This window comes from Portunus trituberculatus, chromosome 43 (assembly GCF_017591435.1).
Source record: "Portunus trituberculatus isolate SZX2019 chromosome 43, ASM1759143v1, whole genome shotgun sequence".
NCBI lineage: Eukaryota > Metazoa > Arthropoda > Malacostraca > Decapoda > Portunidae > Portunus > Portunus trituberculatus.
In genome coordinates this window covers 873,921-893,401 of record NC_059297.1, presented here as the reverse complement: position 1 = coordinate 893,401, position 19,481 = coordinate 873,921, and the positions used below count along the sequence as shown (strand labels likewise).

The 19,481-nt window shown below is 44.8% G+C and overlaps 2 protein-coding genes across 4 annotated transcripts in view; one reads left to right on the top strand and one right to left on the bottom strand.

The window, feature by feature from the left end:
- The first annotated feature begins 2,280 nt into the window (after positions 1-2,280).
- Positions 2,281-19,481, top strand: part of LOC123518466 — a 31,204-nt gene continuing 14,003 nt past the window's right edge. For all 3 annotated transcript variants that reach the window (XR_006678804.1, XM_045279301.1, XM_045279300.1), the window contains exons 1-2: positions 2,281-2,421; positions 16,003-16,140. Coding sequence is in view for 2 of the 3 variants with exons in the window: in XM_045279301.1 (XP_045135236.1) it covers positions 2,363-2,421; positions 16,003-16,140 (197 nt within the window). In the remaining variant the exon portion in view is untranslated. The remainder of the gene's footprint in view (positions 2,422-16,002; positions 16,141-19,481) is intronic.
- Positions 3,067-16,119, bottom strand: LOC123518465. Its single transcript, XM_045279299.1, has 5 exons — positions 15,996-16,119; positions 8,888-9,150; positions 4,554-4,685; positions 4,202-4,298; positions 3,067-4,004 (listed from the first exon to the last, which is right to left on the bottom strand). Exons 2-5 carry the CDS (start codon positions 8,927-8,929, stop codon positions 3,781-3,783), a joined length of 495 nt encoding a protein of 164 aa, XP_045135234.1. The 5' UTR covers positions 8,930-9,150; positions 15,996-16,119; the 3' UTR covers positions 3,067-3,780.

Genomic DNA, 19,481 nt, shown 5'->3' with positions numbered 1-19,481 from the left:
ACTGAAAACATGCAGTACATATCTGGCAAAGCTGGCCTAAAGGCAGAGGGTGGGTGGGGGGAGAGCTCGAGGAGTGACTGGGTGGTTAGGTGGATCCAAAAAATGCCGGCAAACCAACAATTCATGCTGTAATGGGAGAGATGTATTTTGTTGAGGCTGAGGAAAGCTATGGGAATCCTTTTAAGTTTGACAGTTAAAGAATACCTCCACTAATCGCCTTAATGAACACAACGAGAGAGAGAGAGAGAGAGAGAGAGAGAGAGAGAGAGAGAGAGAGAGAGAGAGAGAGAGAGAGGAAAGGGAGGGAGGGAGGTAATGATTGAATGGAGGAAGAGATGAATAGGCACTTTCACGAATAGTCATGCTCTTACTTTATGATAATGTATATCATGGTAAAAAAATACCATATAAGATTTATGAGTGCTTTGCTCGTTATGATAGAGGTACTGTTAGGACCATATTCTGAAACAGTTATACTTGGCACTCTTCCCTCCCCACCACCATCCCTACTTCATAAAGCGCTAATTGAAATTACACGAGTTTTTATAGTGTTTTTAAAGCTCTAGTGACAAATTAAAAAAAAATTTTACGTTAACCGAAGAAACATTTTTTTTTCTTTTGAGAAATTAGCAAATAATTTTCTTTTTACCTTTAAAACAGCCATAATGAGCGTTTCAAAACACATGCCTTGGTGTGGCGCGTGTATGAGACTTGGTAATGTCAATTCTCTTTCCACTATACTTGTGAGCTTTCAGCTATGAGAAAGAGAGCACACGTACGTATTGCGCTACACAGAAGGCGCTAACAATGACTGTAATATTGGGCGTAATACGTAAATATAGAATAGATAAGTCATAAAAAAGAGGAAGAAAGATAGACTACCATGAGTTTTCAAAAAAGAAGTTACAAGTCTCGATCGCCATTTTGGTCACTTTGAACACTAGTCACGGAGACAGCAAGATGCCTGATAGCCAGCAATCACTGTATGCCGCCAACCTTAACGATTAATTTTGCTAAGAACTGCTACAATGATTTCTGAAACTATCCACTTCCCTCACATGAAATCATCTATTTGTCTTTGTCGATAAAAGTATTCCTGAGAGTGAGTACATGCGAGCCATGCATTGGCAGGTGGAAAATCGTCTCACATGATCACTATACAATGTAAAGCACACAGAAGAGACTAAGCTGAAAGACAAAGACGAAATGCATAAACTTGGAATAAAAGCAAACACCACGCCAAGTTTGTTGGTGAAAAACCCATGATCTATAGTAAAGCAGTAAAAAACACAAATTTCGTAATGCAGAACACCGATATTAGACTACTATGAATTATATTGCTGGAAAATATTTATCTTAGCAAGAATCCACTAAATAAGGACCAGCCTCTTTTGAACCGGTATCACCAAACCACACTGGTTGAAAATTCCCTGGTATCATCAGAAAATACTGCTTTCAGTGGCAGAACGAGAGACCGAGGAGGTAACAAGGATTGGGGGAGAGGAAGAGGAAGAGGGAGAGGAGTAGAAGAAGGAGGTAGAAAGAAAATATTGGTGATAGTATTGGAGAAGGAGGAAGAAGAGGAGAAGATAGTGATGGTGATGGTTGTGCAGAGGGGAACGGAAGAGGAGGAATGACATGATGTGCGAAAAAAAAGAAGGAATGAGAAAGTTCCATGCTGTACCGAGGAAAGAAAACGAAATTCTTATAGCAGTCTTAGACACAGTTGTGGTGTTGATGTTGCTTCATTCAAGGCATCAGTGGCTCTTTCTTATGTGTATGGTACTCAATTAGGAGCTCAGTTTGTACGTATTTACTATGCCAAACACACACACACACACACTTTCTCTCTCTGGTGATTTTTATTGCTCATCACCGCACCACCGTGAATCTCACCTCAGCACCATCAATGTAGTGATTAAGACGCTTGTGTCCCTCCTAAAGCTGTCATCAATGTGCATAGGACAGTCAAACTCTCCGCTACTATCATGTAGACAATTTTATCCTTATTTCTTCACATGAAACGGTGGGCTGTGATATTCTTTCAGCCGGGGCGACGGAGCTTTGAATGGTCTGTATGTATGTAAATGTGTGGTGTCTTGTCTGTTCTTCTCTTTGTGAGATTGCCGGCCTATTATATACATTGAGATAAATTAAATGTTCCTACAGCTAGAAAGTCCTGTGTTGCTTTAACTAAAGTATCTTTCAAGTACTGAATGGCTTCGAAACAGATTGCTGAAATGAAACGACTCGACGGACTCGTCCATCGTCAGTGTGGCGATGGACGGTGTGGCGGTGGACGGTGCCCACGCCAGTCGCATTCTGTGTTTTTAGTAGTTTTTTATCGACCCTATATTTTGTGATGACGCGGAACAGGACTGCTGAATTCCTTGCTGAGGTCTTTCCTCAACGGACCTGCAGGTGTGTTGAGTACATGGTTAATGCATGTGGACCTTATTTCAGAGGTGGAATCTTGCCGGCTGGTGTCCCCCACCGGACTGAAGAGCAAGAGTTGCCAAACGTCATACGTGACATTATTTTATTCCTTCTGATTTACATTTGTAAGACTATACATTTATTAATCTTTAACATTAATCAAAACGTATAGTTTTACAAACGTGAGGATCTAAGGTTTATGGGGACGAGAATCCACAAAGAGGTGATTTTTGTGGTGACGGGCCCTTGGATTGGACGGCGCTTCCCTGTCTGTTCACGTCTCAGGCTTACATGGCGGAAACCCATAATGCACCGCTGTCAGAGCATATTAACTCTTTGATACAGGTATTTCATTACTAATTATGTCAGTAGTTCAGGTAGGGCTCCCCACAAATTACTGTTGTATCTGTCGTTGCGTAACCTTCCGCGCCAGTAATCTGCTGATACCAATCTTCTTGATGTAAACACTGTCACCATCACCACCACCACTATAGCCATCATTAATCTCCTTCCCATTAAAACCTGCTGCACCTTCGCACAGTAATTCACTTTAACGCATGATATTTTTCTTTGTAAATTACACGATAATGTTAAACTGAGCCATTAGCAGAGGTATAAGAAAGGGTAAAATGATTTTTTAAATTTATTTTATTAACCCTCTATCCCTGCCATGCCGCTCAACCACGCGTAGTAACTCCGCAGGTGTTTCGAAAGGCCGTGAACGGTTGATTTTCACATTAAAGCTTCTCTGGTAACACTAAGCGCTCCTAACTATACTAATATCACAGTTGCCGCACACTACCCGTCCCGCGCCGCGCCTCACGGCTGCCCTTCTTACACTATGTCCACCCGCGCGGCCGCTGGAGTGTAGTGGCTTGAAGGCATCACTGTAGCAATGAACTTGACGCTCCTGTTTAGCTGTACTGTTTTGACATGTGCCGTGGAAATACACTACACAGTAATGTGCTGGTGTACACCAGCAGCTTACAGTAGTTATTCCTGGCAGTCCACTCAGCCCTGGAATACCGTCACATTTCACACGGTCCTTGTATTCGTGCGAAACTTTTCGAAGGTTCACTGAAGATCAATTATATTTTTTTCCATATTTCATCGACACTTGAAAGCTTGTGTGGGTTTCCGTAAAAGAACATTATCATAAGAGAACCTAAGAGCCTACACATATGCTTATGGAATATCGGTATTTCATTTAGGGAAACCACTCTCGGAGAGCAACATAACCTACAGTTACGCGTGGCGGGGAGGAAAACCATGCGGTCCCTTTCGCCTTCAGCCTCATGCTTAATGTTGCTCGAATTCCATCAGCTAGAGTCTCTTTTTTGATGTTTATTTCTTAAAGTTCGATTTCCTTGCCAAGTGCTGCGATGTGGAGATCCGAGAAGAAAGTGAAGATGTAGACTGGGAAGATGCGCTGGAAGTGTGCCGAAAGGGAGAAAATCCGCGGGAGGCCGATGGCGTCATGAATGAAGGGGCCATGTTGGTGGAATGGATGAGGTGTATCGCAAGGGCTCGCACGTCCGACGCTGTCGACACCTTGCCGCCCACCACACCTGCAGAGGAACACTCTCATTACTACACTCCGTCAACACCAACTCCACCTGTGGGAACTCTTCACATATCAGCTGTGTAAGAACTTGTTCTGTGAAGCAGCGAATCATGATTCACTAACATAAGATGATGCCTCTGCTCACCATGCTCTGAAAATATTACTACAAAATCTCTCTAGAGAGCAAAATACAGAACACACCTGCTAGGTCAGCTGGAACGCCTCTGGCTGAAAACTTGGCGAGCAACGCTGACTGGAGCTGACAAATGTAATGGTAGGCTGCATCCACCACGCCAACCTGCCGAGACCAAACCCATTTGTACGTCGACACACAAAGAAAAATGCATTATCTATCTATCTATCTATTTATATTTCTGTATATGATCTATGAGAGAGAGAGAGAGAGAGAGAGAGAGAGAGAGAGAGAGAGAGAGAGAGAGAGAGAGGCAGAGGCAGTGGCAGTGGCAGTTTCGCAGCGAGAGGCCTTTGTTGCAGTTTGGTAACATTTGACGCTGGTATCACAATACATGTGTTTGCCATCCGTTTCCCTCACCTTGCGGCGCAGCTGAGGCGACCTGGGAGCGCCCGGCAGCAAGGAGCGCAGCTTGTGGTACTCATGGCGGAGCGAGCGGCGGCGTCTACGCCTGAGCCGCCGGTATTTCCTCAGCACCACTACCGCTGAGGCCTGTGTAAGAAAGAACAGGGTTATTAAGCCTTGAATTGCTGTCTCGCACGTCACATATTTGTGCTTTTGTTCATGACTGTGTGTGTGTGTGTGTGTGTGTGTGTGTGTGTGTGTGTGTGTGTGCGTGCGTGCGTGCGTGCGTGCGTGCGTGCGTGTGTGTGTGCGTGCGTGCGTGCGTGTGTGTGTGTGTGCTCGCCTGTGTGCACGCTCGCGTGCTTGCGTAAGTTTGTGCGCGTGTGAGCGAGCCCTGAAACAAACAAGCGAGCAGAGTAGAGTGGCGCGGAGAGGCGAGAGGGAGGAAGGTGACCGGGCGGGTGAGTTGATGACCTGGAGGGTCGCAGGTAACGGGTCTGCTGCGGTTGCTCTCCAGCATTCTAAACCAGTTCGCTGGACCTTAAACAAGACCCCCTGGGTGCGTTTGGAGCCACCTGCTGCATCCCATCTGGCCATGGGGACTAATCTGACCGCCATATGAGGCTCTCCACTGTATCTCTGCCACCAACTGATCGTCATTATTGTCCACTGTATTCAGACTAATATTCATGACACAGCAAGTCTATATAGTGCAGTACTTAGTAGCGGGTAATCATGAGACGGAGGTGCATCTCTGGACAACCTCAGCCAGACGGCGAACCCTCAACTGGAGGCTGCCGACCCACAGCCTCCCCGCGGCCCAGCACTAGGTACCTCTGCCGCCATCCTTCCCACACTTCCTACCACCACAGCACTCCCGACCTTTCTTCTTATTTTTAAGACACGAACAATTTTTACCTTTATATTACTAATAAAAGTTGCCTTTTGCTGACAAGTATCTCGCATCTAGTCTTTGCTTGCAGGGTTGACATATGGCGAAAAAAATAAATATCACTGAAATTTATTTGTAAAACTTGAAGTATTATACCAATTGTGAATTGTTGAACGGTGGTCATGGAATCAGATCTTTTAGCACGGAAAGAGTGTGTGTGCGTGCGTGCGTGCGTGCGCGCCACCAATACGGTGACGCATTCTTTGATAAATTCTAATGTTGCTGTTGTTGGGATTCCCGTCGAGACGCGCAGTCTCCCAAAAAGATTAAATTTTCATAGGCAACAGACAATTAATGGGACTTTTCTGGTGATTTTTTTAATCTCTGTAAATTATTTTTTTTTTATCTCTGTAAAATCCTTACAATACCCTTGAAAATCTCACTCCTTTCCACTTCAGCGCTTTATAAAGTAGGATATGATTATGTTCCATTAACGATATTTTTCTCCTAATGTACCAGAAAATTTGCATATATCTAAATAAAAAAAAAAAAAAGGGTGTAGGCAGAGTGTACCAGAAACATGGAAATACGGGGGTAGACATGACCCAGACCAGCCTCTTGCCCTGCGTGGCTCGTAGATTGCGAAAATAATAAAAAAATGAAAATAATAATAAAAGTAATAGCCGTTGAACAAGGCTAGGTGAATGAAACTTTATCACATCAACCTTATAAAAGACTAACGTGGCGTGTGCTGGAGGGAAAATTGAAATGTTTACTACTCTCCTCTGCTTCCACACAGTAAAGATCGAGCTGAGATGTTTTACCTAAGCGTCCCTCTCCTTTGCTCACTCTGCAATCTATAACGTTCATTCCACTTTCACTACGACATTCCTTTCATGTGTGGTAATCCGCACATTATGAGTTCCGAGATGAACGTTTTTGTGGAGACGCCTACATTGTGTGCCCAAGTGTGGGGCGAGAGATCCTGAAAGGAGTAACTAGGGGAAAGTGCCTTACTGGGTCTGCCCTCATACTGACACCCACGCCCGCCCACGTATTCATTCCGGTTTGTTAGCATTCGAAGGTCTATGTTGAGTGTATTTATGTATATATGTATTAGATATGTAAAAATCGATTTTCTTAGAAAAAAAATTACGTCCTTATGTGTACAAAACGTGTATCGAGCCAGCCTGTTTTTCTGCTCCTACCCGCTTTTCGAACATCTTAGATGCATTTGCATCACATCCATTCGCTCCGTGACTGCACAACTCACTATAAACGGTCTGACAATGGTGAAAACTGATGATTGACGGTCTTTTGTACGTGAGTGTGAAGTGGTGGCAGTGCGTGAAGGCAGGGAGAGGAGCAGGCACGTGAAGGCAGTAAATGTTAATGAATGCTTCTCCAAAATATTGCATGTATAAAAGAAACCCATGCTCATCGATATTTCTGATAGATATGTCCCATCTATACACCATTTCTCTCGCCTTGGTTTCCTTATCAGAGCAAGTGCACAGTGAAGGATACTTTTGTTGTGCTGTTTTGACATTAGTGGTATAGGACGGGAGAAGCAATACAAAAACGCACACACACAACAACAAAAAAAGATAATAAGACTGTTGAGGAGAGAGCGGTGAGCGAGATGGCGCGTGGAGGTGATGAGCCAGCAGCAGCAGCAGCAACAAGAGGAAGAGGAGGTGATGGAGGAGGAGTTGCGAGCCAGCTGAGCCACTTACCGCCCTTGATCGCGCTGCTGCACTGATCCCGTGATAACCAGATGAAAGTGACGCACGGCAATGTTTATCGTCGTTCCTCGTTTCTGAAACCGTGACGGAGCGGAGTGTATAGATATTTTACGGTAGTAGATCCGTGAGCGTTCATCTCTGCCATCACTGACGCTTACTGGGATCATGAGCGTGTAGTTAAAGTGACATGGAAGTGTTTGAGCCGTTTTTCATTAACGGAACTTAGCTTGCGACGAAGAGGAACCTTTAATTATCGTCTAATTGATCTGTTTATCTTTCAAATCAATCTGTTTTATTTCCATCGAAGTCTCTATCCACTTTGCTATAGTTTTTTTCAGTAAGAGATCCACTTGTCTTCGATCTGGTTATCTCTGCCGGAGTTGCTGTCCACTATGCACTCACTAAACGCCACGTGGATCACCCAAGCGTAGTTTTCTCGTGCAGTGTGACATTTAACCCCTTGAGTACCATGACGTGTATTCATATTCATTCTGGTTACTTATTGGTGATTTTACACAGCTTCAGAAACTTGTGTTGGGATGAAAATAGTGAAGACTGTGGTCATTTATCGTTTGACCTCCATAGACCCTTCCTGATGTCAATAGAATCGTCTAATCGTACACAAAACCCGTGGTAAAAATGTGTCCCAGTACTGAAGAGCTTAAAAATGCTTCACTTTTACGTATCCAGTTAAAACGATGCACGAGTCTCTGAATCGATATGCCTCGTATGTCGTAACTTCCTACACAGCGAGGTTAATAATATCGTGTGATTCCATAAAGCGTAAAAGATGAATGTTCAGGGTAAAAACTTTGCTACCTGAGAAATTTGAGTTGTTCGTGCCTTGGATAGCGACTTGCAGTGTGGGTGGTATTGTGTGTGTGTGTGTGTGTGTGTTTCACTGTTTGAATCTGTTTGATCTGCTGCAGTCTCTGACGAGACAGCCAGACGTTACCCTACGGAACGAGCTCAGAGCTCATTATTTCCGATCTTCGGATAGGCCTGAGACCAGGCACACACCACACCCCGGGACAACAAGGTCTCGATTTACATCCCGTACCTACTCACTGCTAGGTGAACAGGGGCTACACGTGAAAGGAGACACACCCAAATATCTCCACCCGGCCGTGGAATCGAACCCCGGTCCTCAGGCTTGTGAAGCCAGCGTTCTAACCACTGAGCTACCGTGTGTGTGTGTGTGTGTGTGTGTGTGTGTGTGTGTGTGTGTGTGTGTGTGTGGGAGAGCGAGGATTTAGAGCACGTGGGAGGACAGGCAGGATGTAGCGGATGTGTGTGTGCTGTTGGCGCCGCGGCATTGTCATTGGACTCCGGTGCAGCTTGAATCATGATGGGGATTCATGCACAAAGGATGCACGGTGTATGAGTAGACGCAATCTCTGCCATACGAGTGAGCGACCTGTTAGCCAATGTATTGAGCCGAACATGTACGTGTGTGTGTGTGTGTGTGTGTGTGTGTGTGTGTGTGTGTGTGTGTAAATGTATATAAGTAAAAGTTGACTACTGAAGAAAAGATCTGAACACAAGCAAAAAAATCAGCGTATTTTTTTACATGTAACTGTTCAATGTCATTATTGTGGTTCGGTAACAACCTCCATTGCAAAGTCTAGACAATAATACGTATTTTAAAGACCTGCAAGTGGTTGTTCAGGTAGCACACCGCGCGCCTCCACACGGCTGTATTGATTCCTTACCTGTGGCTTCTTTCTGCGGGGCATCGCAGCCGACGATCTCATGACTGCCTGCTTATTATGCCAGCACACCCGTCCCAAGGAAAGCCGCACCTGCTGCTACAGTCTTTTCTCTGCTGACTGGTGTCCCCGGGCCACCTTCTTATAAGAGCCGCTTGTCCCCAGCGGCGGGATGATTCAGGTGTTGACTCGTCAAACAAGTCACGGGTTCGCTTTCCTTCTAAGAGCGGCAGTGGAGGGCCCTCTTGCCAACTTTCCGCGTTACTCTGTAAATGGATGAGAAAACATATTAAGAACACTGAAGGCAGAGAAATACATTTTTGTGACGTATAAATTATCAATCTATTGACTAGACATAATAGAAGTCAACAGCAGAGTTAATCGCGCTTGTGTGTTAAACCTTTGCGTCACATCTGCTTGGTGTTGGTTCGGTACTGTCAAGAACCGAGAGCCACTTACAATGAGAAGATGCGTCTGCCATGCATATCGCTGCCACTCCGCCCTGACCCTTTGTGTACTGACTTCAGGCGCCTTTATGCTCAAATGGTAGTGTGTGTGTGTGTGTGTGTGTGTGTGTGTGTGTGTGTGTGTGTGTGTGTGTGTGTGTGTGTGTGTGTGTGTGTGTGTGTGTGTGTGTGCCTGTGTGTTTGTGTCTTTGTATGTGTGTACGTGCATGCGTGTATTAACATGTGGTCAATTAAGAGACTGATTGATAAGTTGCATGAGTGAGTAAGTTATATCGTGTGGGAATGGATGGATGGATGTCTGTCAGGCTGGCTGGGTGCCTGAGTATGGCAATGACTGAGTTGGGTATGTGAATTAGCAGGGAGAGACAAGTTCAGCAGTGAGCGTGTTGTAACTTACTAAATTATTGAATGGACATTTTAGAAAAGAGAGTTGTTGAATCGGAGAGCGAATGTGGAATATTTACGAGCAGAGCGAGTTGAATGAAGAATTGATGGATGAGAGAGAGAGAGAGAGAGAGAGAGAGAGAGAGAGAGAGAGAGAGAGAGAGAGAGAGGCAGGGGAGTGTGCGGGGGAAGGTGAGGGGCATTGCTTGGCTACTGGTCCGGAGTGGCGCGGTCATGTTTATTATGCAAAGTGACAATGGGTGTAAAGAAGTGGCTGCCTTAGGAGGACACGCTGCACCCTCCACTCTCCTCCTAAGGGAAGCTTCTACATGTTAGGCTGCACACTTCAATGACCGACCACTCCTTTCAGTCCCTCCCTCCCTGAAAACACCCTTCGCAGCCCTGTCTCTTATCCAATCGCTCTCTTCACCGCAAGTTCCTTCATTATTTTCCTTCTTATCTTTCCACACACACACACACACACACACACACACACACACACACACACACACACACACTTTTAATTCCCCCATTCCTCTTTTCCAATCCCTCTATTTTTTTTCTTTTTCTTAATTTCATCCTTTTTTTTTTTTTGGAAAGAAAACTCGCCGTGTTTAGAATCCAAGATAATGTTTTGTTCCTCAGAATTATAAAGGAATACTCTGAGGTGGTTTTGTTATTTGGAGCGTGTGATGATGAGAAACCGACTGTGCGTGAGACTGAGGCGGAGGTTGAAAGGTTGTGGTGTGGTGGGAAGATCGAGAATGAGGTGGATGGATGAATGCTCAGTGAAAGACAACCGGAGTGGAGATGACTTAAGTATCGTTCGAGGTCATCTCATAACGGAATAAGTTGATGCGATACACAAGTTGATTGAGCTTTTAGGGTATTCAGTTGACTTAAAGGATCACATTAGTCAGTGTTCGTCAACGCGTGAAATATCAAGCATGAAGTAATATTGAGTGTCGATGCATGTAATAAATGTTTTTTTCTCTTTATGATCTTCCAGTGGTGGTTGTTCCCGGTTATGACAATGTGTGTGAGTGAGAAAGTGGTTTATGAGTGCAGCAGTTGTTTATGTGGCAGCAAGTCAGAGCTGTAATTCTAGTCTTGTATGGAATGTCGACAGCCAGCAGGGTCGATGAATACGAAAGATCTGCTGTTATCACATTGTGGCTCGTTATGGAAAGCAGTCATTGGATCGACGGGTTAAGGAATTGTTACAAGCACCGTGGCTCAATGGTCTCTGTATATATCCCATTTTATAGAACTCGCGTCTTGTAATTGTACTCTTTTATCATTTACAAAGAAGGCAGAACATAGGCAAATTTCTTAAAAAAAAAGACCAACTGAATGTTTCCCTCAAAGATAAAGCTGAATATTTCAAAATGGAAACCAATTAAGGAATAAGGTGCCTTCAGACTCTTCTTTCCTGATATGAGAGAGAGAGAGAGAGAGAGAGAGAGAGAGAGAGAGAGAGAGAGAGAGAGAGAGAGAGAGAGAGAGAGAGAGAGAGAGAGAGAGAGAGAGAGAGAGAGAGAGAGAGAGAGAGAGAGAGAGAGAGAGAGAGAGAGAGAGAGAGAGAGAGAGAGAGAGAGAGAGAGAGAGAGAGAGAGAGAGAGAGAGAGAGAGAGAGAGAGAGAGAGAGAGAGAGAGAGAGAGAGAGAGAGAGAGAGAGAGAGAGAGAGAGAGAGAGAGAGAGAGAGAGAGAGAGAGAGAGAGAGAGAGAGAGAGAGAGAGAGAGAGAGAGAGAGAGAGAGAGAGAGAGAGAGAGAGAGAGAGAGAGAGAGAGAGAGAGAGAGAGAGAGAGAGAGAGAGAGAGAGAGAGAGAGAGAGAGAGAGAGAGAGAGAGAGAGAGAGAGAGAGAGAGAGAGAGAGAGAGAGAGAGAGAGAGAGAGAGAGAGAGAGAGAGAGAGAGAGAGAGAGAGAGAGAGAGAGAGAGAGAGAGAGAGAGAGAGAGAGAGAGAGAGAGAGAGAGAGAGAGAGAGAGAGAGAGAGAGAGAGAGAGAGAGAGAGAGAGAGAGAGAGAGAGAGAGAGAGAGAGAGAGAGAGAGAGAGAGAGAGAGAGAGAGAGAGAGAGAGAGAGAGAGAGAGAGAGAGAGAGAGAGAGAGAGAGAGAGAGAGAGAGAGAGAGAGAGAGAGAGAGAGAGAGAGAGAGAGAGAGAGAGAGAGAGAGAGAGAGAGAGAGAGAGAGAGAGAGAGAGAGAGAGAGAGAGAGAGAGAGAGAGAGAGAGAGAGAGAGAGAGAGAGAGAGAGAGAGAGAGAGAGAGAGAGAGAGAGAGAGAGAGAGAGAGAGAGAGAGAGAGAGAGAGAGAGAGAGTAGGTAGGTAGGTTTGTTACTTGTGGTGAGGCTACATATACCCCGCGGTCAACCTGTAGCCTTTGTTCGTGTCAGAAAGAGAGAGAGAGGAAAAAAAAAATCTATAGTATTCGACATTTAGTAGATCATTAATCTTTTGTCTACTGTTTGCACTTTAACCTCTTTAGTACCATGACGTGTTTTCACATTATTCTGGCTACTAGTTGGTGATTTTATACAGCTTCAGAAATTTATTTGGACTTGAAATAGTGAAGATTTTGCCCATTAATCTTTTGAGCTCTATAGACCCTTCCTAATGTAAATAGAATCGTCTAATCATATCCAAAAACTCCTGAAAGGGTTAATCTAAATCTTCTTAATATAGCTAGAATTACTAACCTTGCAGTTTTTCCCCTTTATATAGATTAATATTCGCACTTGATACAAAGAATGATCATCTTAGGTCCTCTCTGAAATCTTTTCCCACTCGTCGCGGTGCAAGAAACCTTCGTTCTCTCTGTACCGACATCCCGTTGGTGGTGGTCGTGACCATTTAACTCCTCCCGGCATTTATCACAATTGTACATGAACTGGACGAGACATTCTCCCACCGAACGCTCGACACACCCAGCCCTCTCCTCCCAGCACGGCTCTCTCCACTCGCAGACAATTATTACCACTTAGTTTTGAAGTGAGCAGCAACAAAAGAGGGTGCTAGATAGTTTCCAGGCAATGGGAAAGCTCCACACACCCAGCCCTCTCCTCCCAGCACGCCTCTCCCCATTTGCAGACAATTATTGCACTCCGTTTTGAAGTGAGAAGCAACTCAAGGGGTGCTACTATACATTTCAGCGGTGGACAAACGGTGTTTTTTGCAGGTATCTCCTAAACGAATCGTTGGATGAGTATGATATTTCAACACACTACCTTGAACATCCGTTCGTAATTTATGGTTAACATACCACAGTGCTATATGTGTTATGTGAGGAGTTTACTGAGTGATATTACGCCTAATCCAGTCATCATATCAAAGGTGTTATACAGAATCGGACGAGTGTGGGTACTCGTCTAACCCTCCACCACCACCACCACCCTGAAGAACCCCAGAGCACTCCTTCTCTACCCCAGTATCGCATGACCCTCTTCCCCTTCCCTCTTCACACCATTAGCCTTCCACCTTTGATTTTTTTCCCTATTGTAATTACATACATATAGGTATAATAGTTACATACGTCAGTATGTACATACATATCATACATTAATGATATTATTTAATACAATTGCTGGTATATGTGGACATGAAAACCAGAGTGGGTCAAACGACCGTGAAAGCAATAGCTAATTCCGCTGTTAATGGCCGTATAGCTGGATAATAAGCAACGTATCTAACAACAAAATAATATTATATATAAACTGGACCACTTTTTATGATCAATAGGTAGACAGTACGCAATAAGAGTATCAACTTTTCCTAACAGTAGAAGGTCCAGGTCACAGGTAATTCCAGCACATCATGTTCACATGGTTGACCATAACGACTGCAAACATGGCTCTTCTATATACTACACGTAAACGTGCTGTTGTACAGTAATTATCAACGTGAACCACTTCTTGCCTTCATGAAATTGTACCATACTCGTTAATAATCATATCTATACATACACACTTACAGAACATTATAATGTATAAATACAGTGGTGGGAGAAGTAGGGAGGGGACACAGGAGTGAGGGAGGCGAGGAGCTAGGGAGAGGAGAGGAGGGATAAAGAGGGCGAGAACTTCCGAGCCGGGGGGAGACGTAGTAGTGGTTAGGAATGGTTTGGGTGGGTGTGTTGGGGGACCACACTTTCATTCAAATGCGTCAACATGACTCGTCGGCCTTGTGTTATTTTTCACGAGTAAACTTTTCACATAACACATATAGCACTGTGGTATGTTAACCATAACTTACGAACGGATGTTCAACGATTCGTTTAGGAGATATCTGCAAAAAACACCGTTTGTCCACCGCTGAAATGTATAGTAGATAGTTTCCAGGCGATAGGGTGTTTTTTTAAATTTTTTTTATCTTGGGTTGATATAATAATTCACTTTGGGGGATGAGATTCTCAAATGGGAGTTTCTCAAGGGTGCCGCAGAGGCGTTAAATGAAGGGTTGTTAGAGTGGTCATTCCTCACGGCACTCGAGACGCGCCTGTAGCTCACCGTGGGAGTTAGACATCACTGAGAGTGTTGGGTGGGAAATATCTGCCAGATCTTCTCAAGCATTGCCTCCAGCTTCCTCTACACTTCAGTCTCAATTCTGTCTTTTCTAGCCATTCCCTTCTATATACTGTAGATATTGTTTTAGGAACCCCATACTCATACAGTGTTGACGCCTAATTGCAACGGTCACTTACGGGTACAATGAACTAATCCATCAATAGGAAAAGAAAGCATGTGTGGCCAGAGATAAGAGTGCAAAGCTGTAGGGAAAAGACGAGAGTTTTGGCAGGAAAGGGAGAAAAAAATAGTGCGACGTGTAATGATACGTGCGAGGATGGCCGATACTTAGAGGGACTGAGGAATGACAGGTGTTTGTTGCCTGGCAAACAAAGGAGGGGCAGGTGTAGCAGGAGAGGCAGGTGTGTCTGAACAGGCTGGCTTACAGGCAGGTGCAGATGTTTGTTAGCCTTGGGGGAGGCAGGTGTAAGCTCAAGGCAACCAGGAGGCTTCAAATGGATATTACAGAAAAAAAAAAAAGAATAATGAAACCTGTTTATTGGTCCGGGGAGCAGGAGATCCAGAACGTGTTGTGTTTTAGAGAGTGAATATTTATTTAAAAGAGCACAAGACACATGAAGAATGGGAAGCCTAACTACTTATGAGAATATGAGAAGATATCAAACATGCAAGTGAGTGAACGCGTGAACACTGAGAGCAAACGGCAGGTGTAGGGCAGGTGGTGTGACGGACCCTCCTCTCCCCCGCTCCCCCGTCCTCCTCCCTCACGTGACGGGCCACGCCTCCCACACATCCCCCCTTGAGGCACAGGGCACACACTGCCTGTGAGCCTCTTCATGTGGAACGCGAAGAAATTTAGATTCAATTACAGGTGAAGGAAAGACTTGCATGTATGTAAAATGCAGAGGCCCGCGGCGGGCAGGAGGCAGGTGGTGGCCTGCTTCATAAGGAAACAAGACTGGCACAAGCGTCTCCATTTATAGGCACAAATTTGACCCGCCAGCTGCTCTGGAGACGACTTGCACCTGCTCGCATCTTATCCGTTTAGTCTTTCTATTTCTTGGTAACACGGATCTCCGAAGCATAGCAGCGTGCCATGAGTGTAAGGATCGTGCCTGTGTGGTGCTTGAGGCTGGTTGTTAGTAGCATCATATGTTAATGGTGAGTGTGTATATGTGAAGAGGGAATGCACGCCAAGTAATGCACGAGCTCGAGTGCCGCTTCCTACACAAGTTATTTGATGTGGGAGTTTGCTGTAAATAAAACGATGAATACGATTAGAATTTTAATGAAATTACTGACCCTACCAAGAAAGAGGAGTACGCTACGACAGACTTCCTGTATGGATTTTATTATTAGTACATTGTATTAATAGACATTCGTAAATAGTAGTTGAGAGCAAGATGTTCAGGTGAGGGTGGTGGCGAGGTGCCGCCGCCGAGGCAGGTTCCCTTGAGCCTGCTGCCCTGACGGAGACCTGGATGCTGCAGTGAGCAACACCAATCCGTGGTTGGCTTGCATCCCTTAACCAGTTCATTGACGCATCCTCGCTGTCATGACATTAGACATGACAACGCTTCAACAAATTCTTAATCTAAATTCGTAAGTTTGTTTAGCGAAGTTAAACAGATTGCGAACTTGGGTATCTCCTATAAAAATAGTTTAAATTCTTTCGTGTTTCTTTGTGATGATCAACACTTGTCTTCAAAGAAAGGAAAATGTTAATCTGCACACACACCTTTCAGATTCACCTTCGACAGTCAGTACCAGCCAGCCGTGAAGGATGCGTCGACAGATGACGTAGGATTCTTGAGGAGTTCAGCGAAACACCCTCCTCCCACAACAGCTAGAGCCGCACTGACGAGGACCCCAGCAGCTAGCAGGTGAGCCGGGTGATAGGGGTGAACCGGGAGGGGGATGGAGTGGTGGAGGGATGAGCCACTGAGAGCATCATGGGGAAGAAGGAAAGGATGAATCCTGATAATTGAGAGGCTGGGATTGCCCTGCGAGTGTTTTAAATTCTAAAATGGATTTCTGGATAAACAAGTAAGTTGTCTTTCAATACAGACCACTTGCATATAAGTAACAAGTCATTGATCCTGTGCTACTAAAGACTGACATACCGTGGCTTTACCAAGATAATTCTTATTGCTAAAACTTCCGAGTCTGGTAAGTAATGTTTTTCTCGTCTGCCAGAGTCCAGCAGGGTGACGAAAAGTGAGCGTTGTTCGGGCCTTACTCTACTAACAGGCCTGGGGGAGGTGCTGAGAGGCAGCGATGGCTCACCTGAGCGAGGGAATACAGAACCTCTATCATTCAGCCTTACTGCGTTTCTCTGCGAACGGGGAAAAAAAAAAACTAAAGAAGATGGTGGCGAAAAGAAATTCATCATACATCACTTATTCTCTCTTACTGGAAAGTTATAAGTAAATTGTGGAGAAAACAATTTTCATAGTAATTTCCACGACTCGGTGAATTTTGCCATGAAACTTACTCTGCTATATTGATCAGAGCCTGCCAATCCTCCCGCCTTGTTATCCAGCTGTGTGTGTGTGTGTGTGTGTGTGTGTGTGTGTGTGTGTGTGTGTGTAAAACAAGTTTGGTTCGAACTCTGATACTCGAAATATGTACTACATAATATACAGTGTGTAGCGGATCAATGCGTTCTGTCTCTTTCTTGTTGTCCCTTATGTTGTAGCTTCTTGAAAAAAAAAAAAAAAAAAGATGTGGTTTGGCAGAAAAGGTTTTTGTGCAAGTAGCTACGCCATCTGTCTGCTCCCGCCTGAAGTCTCAACGTAATTAAGAGAGTGACGGAGAATGAGTGTTCCTTAGGGTCAGTCAGGGCGTGGAGTCACGTCATGCGCTATTAGCAGAGCATGATGCAGCCGCAGGCTCAATTATTCACCGAACACGCCATCTGTGGCGGGACGCGTTAAGGTTGAGAACAGAGAGGGGAGGAGCACACCGTCATCACTCACAGACAGTAAGGGCGTGTTGTCTGGTAGCCTGGCCTCGGGTATACGTTGCCTCTAATTATTTCACCGTGCTCTGCGCGACACCATCTTTGGGAGCGTGTTTAGTGACGCAGTATCGCATTCATAACGTTATATTCAGAATAGTTTAGTAAAATGCAGTTTAAGCGGTAAGTAATCACAGTACCATCCATCTACTTCATGTTAATTGTGCTTTTGAATTACATAATGTTGTAATATTATCCTTACCTATGCAGAAGCAGAGGTATGCAGTTTGCCACCGATAGATCATGCTAGTGTGTTGATACCCGTACACTGTAAAGTGCTTTCCGGTCTTAGGTAAACTTTTTGAAAAATTTTGGACATTTCCGTTTAGCTATTGACCTGCAGGATGGGTCAACATTCTTCCTCCGTGCCTCCGTAATGATGCCGTGGCTGCCTTGGAGGAAACGGCAAAGACTTATTCATATAGAGATGTGTATTCTCTGATGTTATGTTCATGTTCCAGACCCACGGCAAGGAACATCGAAGAACGGCACAAACGACACTCAGAGGACATAAATGACGTAGCCATATCCTCTGCAGCATCATTGAAATGTAGCACTGTGGTGTTGGCTGATGAAAATTACTCCTTACCAAATAAGAATATTATTGTCTGTGTGGATGTCGTTAGCATGGTTCACGGTGAATACGTCCCAGGTCTTTTTAATTCAGTCTGACTTCTGCCGTCTTTTCTACAGCTAGTTGGCAGGATATGGTCATCGGCTTACCTTATAATGACGTCATGCGTCATTATTTTCCAGGCATACTTTTTTTTTATGTTTGCTGTCTCTCTCTCTCTCTCTCTCTCTCTCTCTCTCTCTCTCTCTCTCTCTCTCTCTCTCTCTGTGTGTGTGTGTGTGTGTGTGTGTGTGTGTGTGTGTGTGTGTGTGTGTGCGTGCGTGCGTGCGTGCGTGCGTGCGTGCGTGCGTGTGTGTGTGTGTGATGACTCGCGGCACACAAGCTAGCAGGCCTCCCACCGTGTAATGTGTGAGGCCGAGGCAGTGTGCTTGGGGCCAGCTGGGTGAGGGTGAGGGCGAGGTGGAAGAGATGAGGCAGGCCAGTGGGTAGGGGCTGGCTGGCTGGGCGACAGGTGAGGCGGAAGGGAGAGGGGCAGGAGAGCGTTGCACAGTGGCAGGGTGGAGTGTGTGTCCACCTCGCGGGAGCACACACACGCGCACACACGTTCCCACATACGCAAACACGTCCACCTCGACACATAAGTTAATGTACACAAGTCTTCAGTAAGCGTTTGTTGAGCAGCGGGTATAGACTTGCTAATTGAGGAGGGCGGCGTGTGATGCAGAAATAATGTGAGAAGGGCGGCGAGAGGAAGACAGAGGTGACGGTGGCTGGTGAGAGAGAGAGAGAGAGAGAGAGAGAGAGAGAGAGAGAGAGAGAGAGAGAGAGAGAGAGAGAGAGAGAGAGAGAGAGAGAGAGAGAGAGAATATTCTTTGTAAATTTGTAATTAGAAAGGAAATTTAAATGATGTTCGTATCCTGTAATAAATAAATACGCACTTTTTGGTGGAGGAAGACTCTCTCTCTCTCTCTCTCTCTCTCTCTCTCTCTCTCTCTCTCTCTCCTTTGTTGCAAAATTATAGTTATTATTTTTATTCTTTACGTCTGTCTTGATTTGTTTTTGATAAATCTCCAGAGTAGAAACGTCGAGTCTTTGGCTTCACTGTTTTCTCTTTTCCTTCACTTGAATCCCGCTCTTTTTTGTGTTCTTTGTATCTGCGTCACATCTGATGATGCGTCACATCTGATGAATTTTCAGGTTTTCCTTCATTTGTGAACATATGCTGGATGTTCTAGTACTTAGTGTCTTTTTTATTATTTACCTTTTTAGCATTGTTTCCTTTTCTCTTGATTAACTCTGTTCCTCAATCAGTTATTTCGTTTTCCTGGCTTATCTACATTATTCTACTTGTAGTGAAATGAGCAACGATTTCCTCCACTTAGTTTCTGGTCTTTTTTTTTTTTTTGCACAGTAGTAGTTACATACGCCTTCTTTCTTTCCCATCTAAATAATATAATCATTGTTACCAGCACCACAATTTGCTGTCAGTCCTCGCGGCAGCTGTCTCGAGCACCTGCCTCGGTGTCACCTGCCCTCTTGCCCCCACACGCCGCCACCGCACTCCACGTTCCTCTTTCTTTCTCCTTCGCTTATGACTCCTGTCGTCAGTCTAACAAAGAAAATATCGACAA

Coding starts and splice junctions, on each gene's coding strand:
- LOC123518465 (XM_045279299.1), bottom strand. CDS start 8,929: ATGAGATCGTCGGCTGCGATGCCCCGCAGAAAGAAGCCACAG. Junction 4,299..4,553: donor CGCCTCAGCTGCGCCGCAAG/GTGAGGGAAACG, acceptor TGGTCTCGGCAG/GTTGGCGTGGTGGATGCAGC. Junction 4,005..4,201: donor CGTTCCAGCTGACCTAGCAG/GTGTGTTCTGTA, acceptor GTTCCTCTGCAG/GTGTGGTGGGCGGCAAGGTG.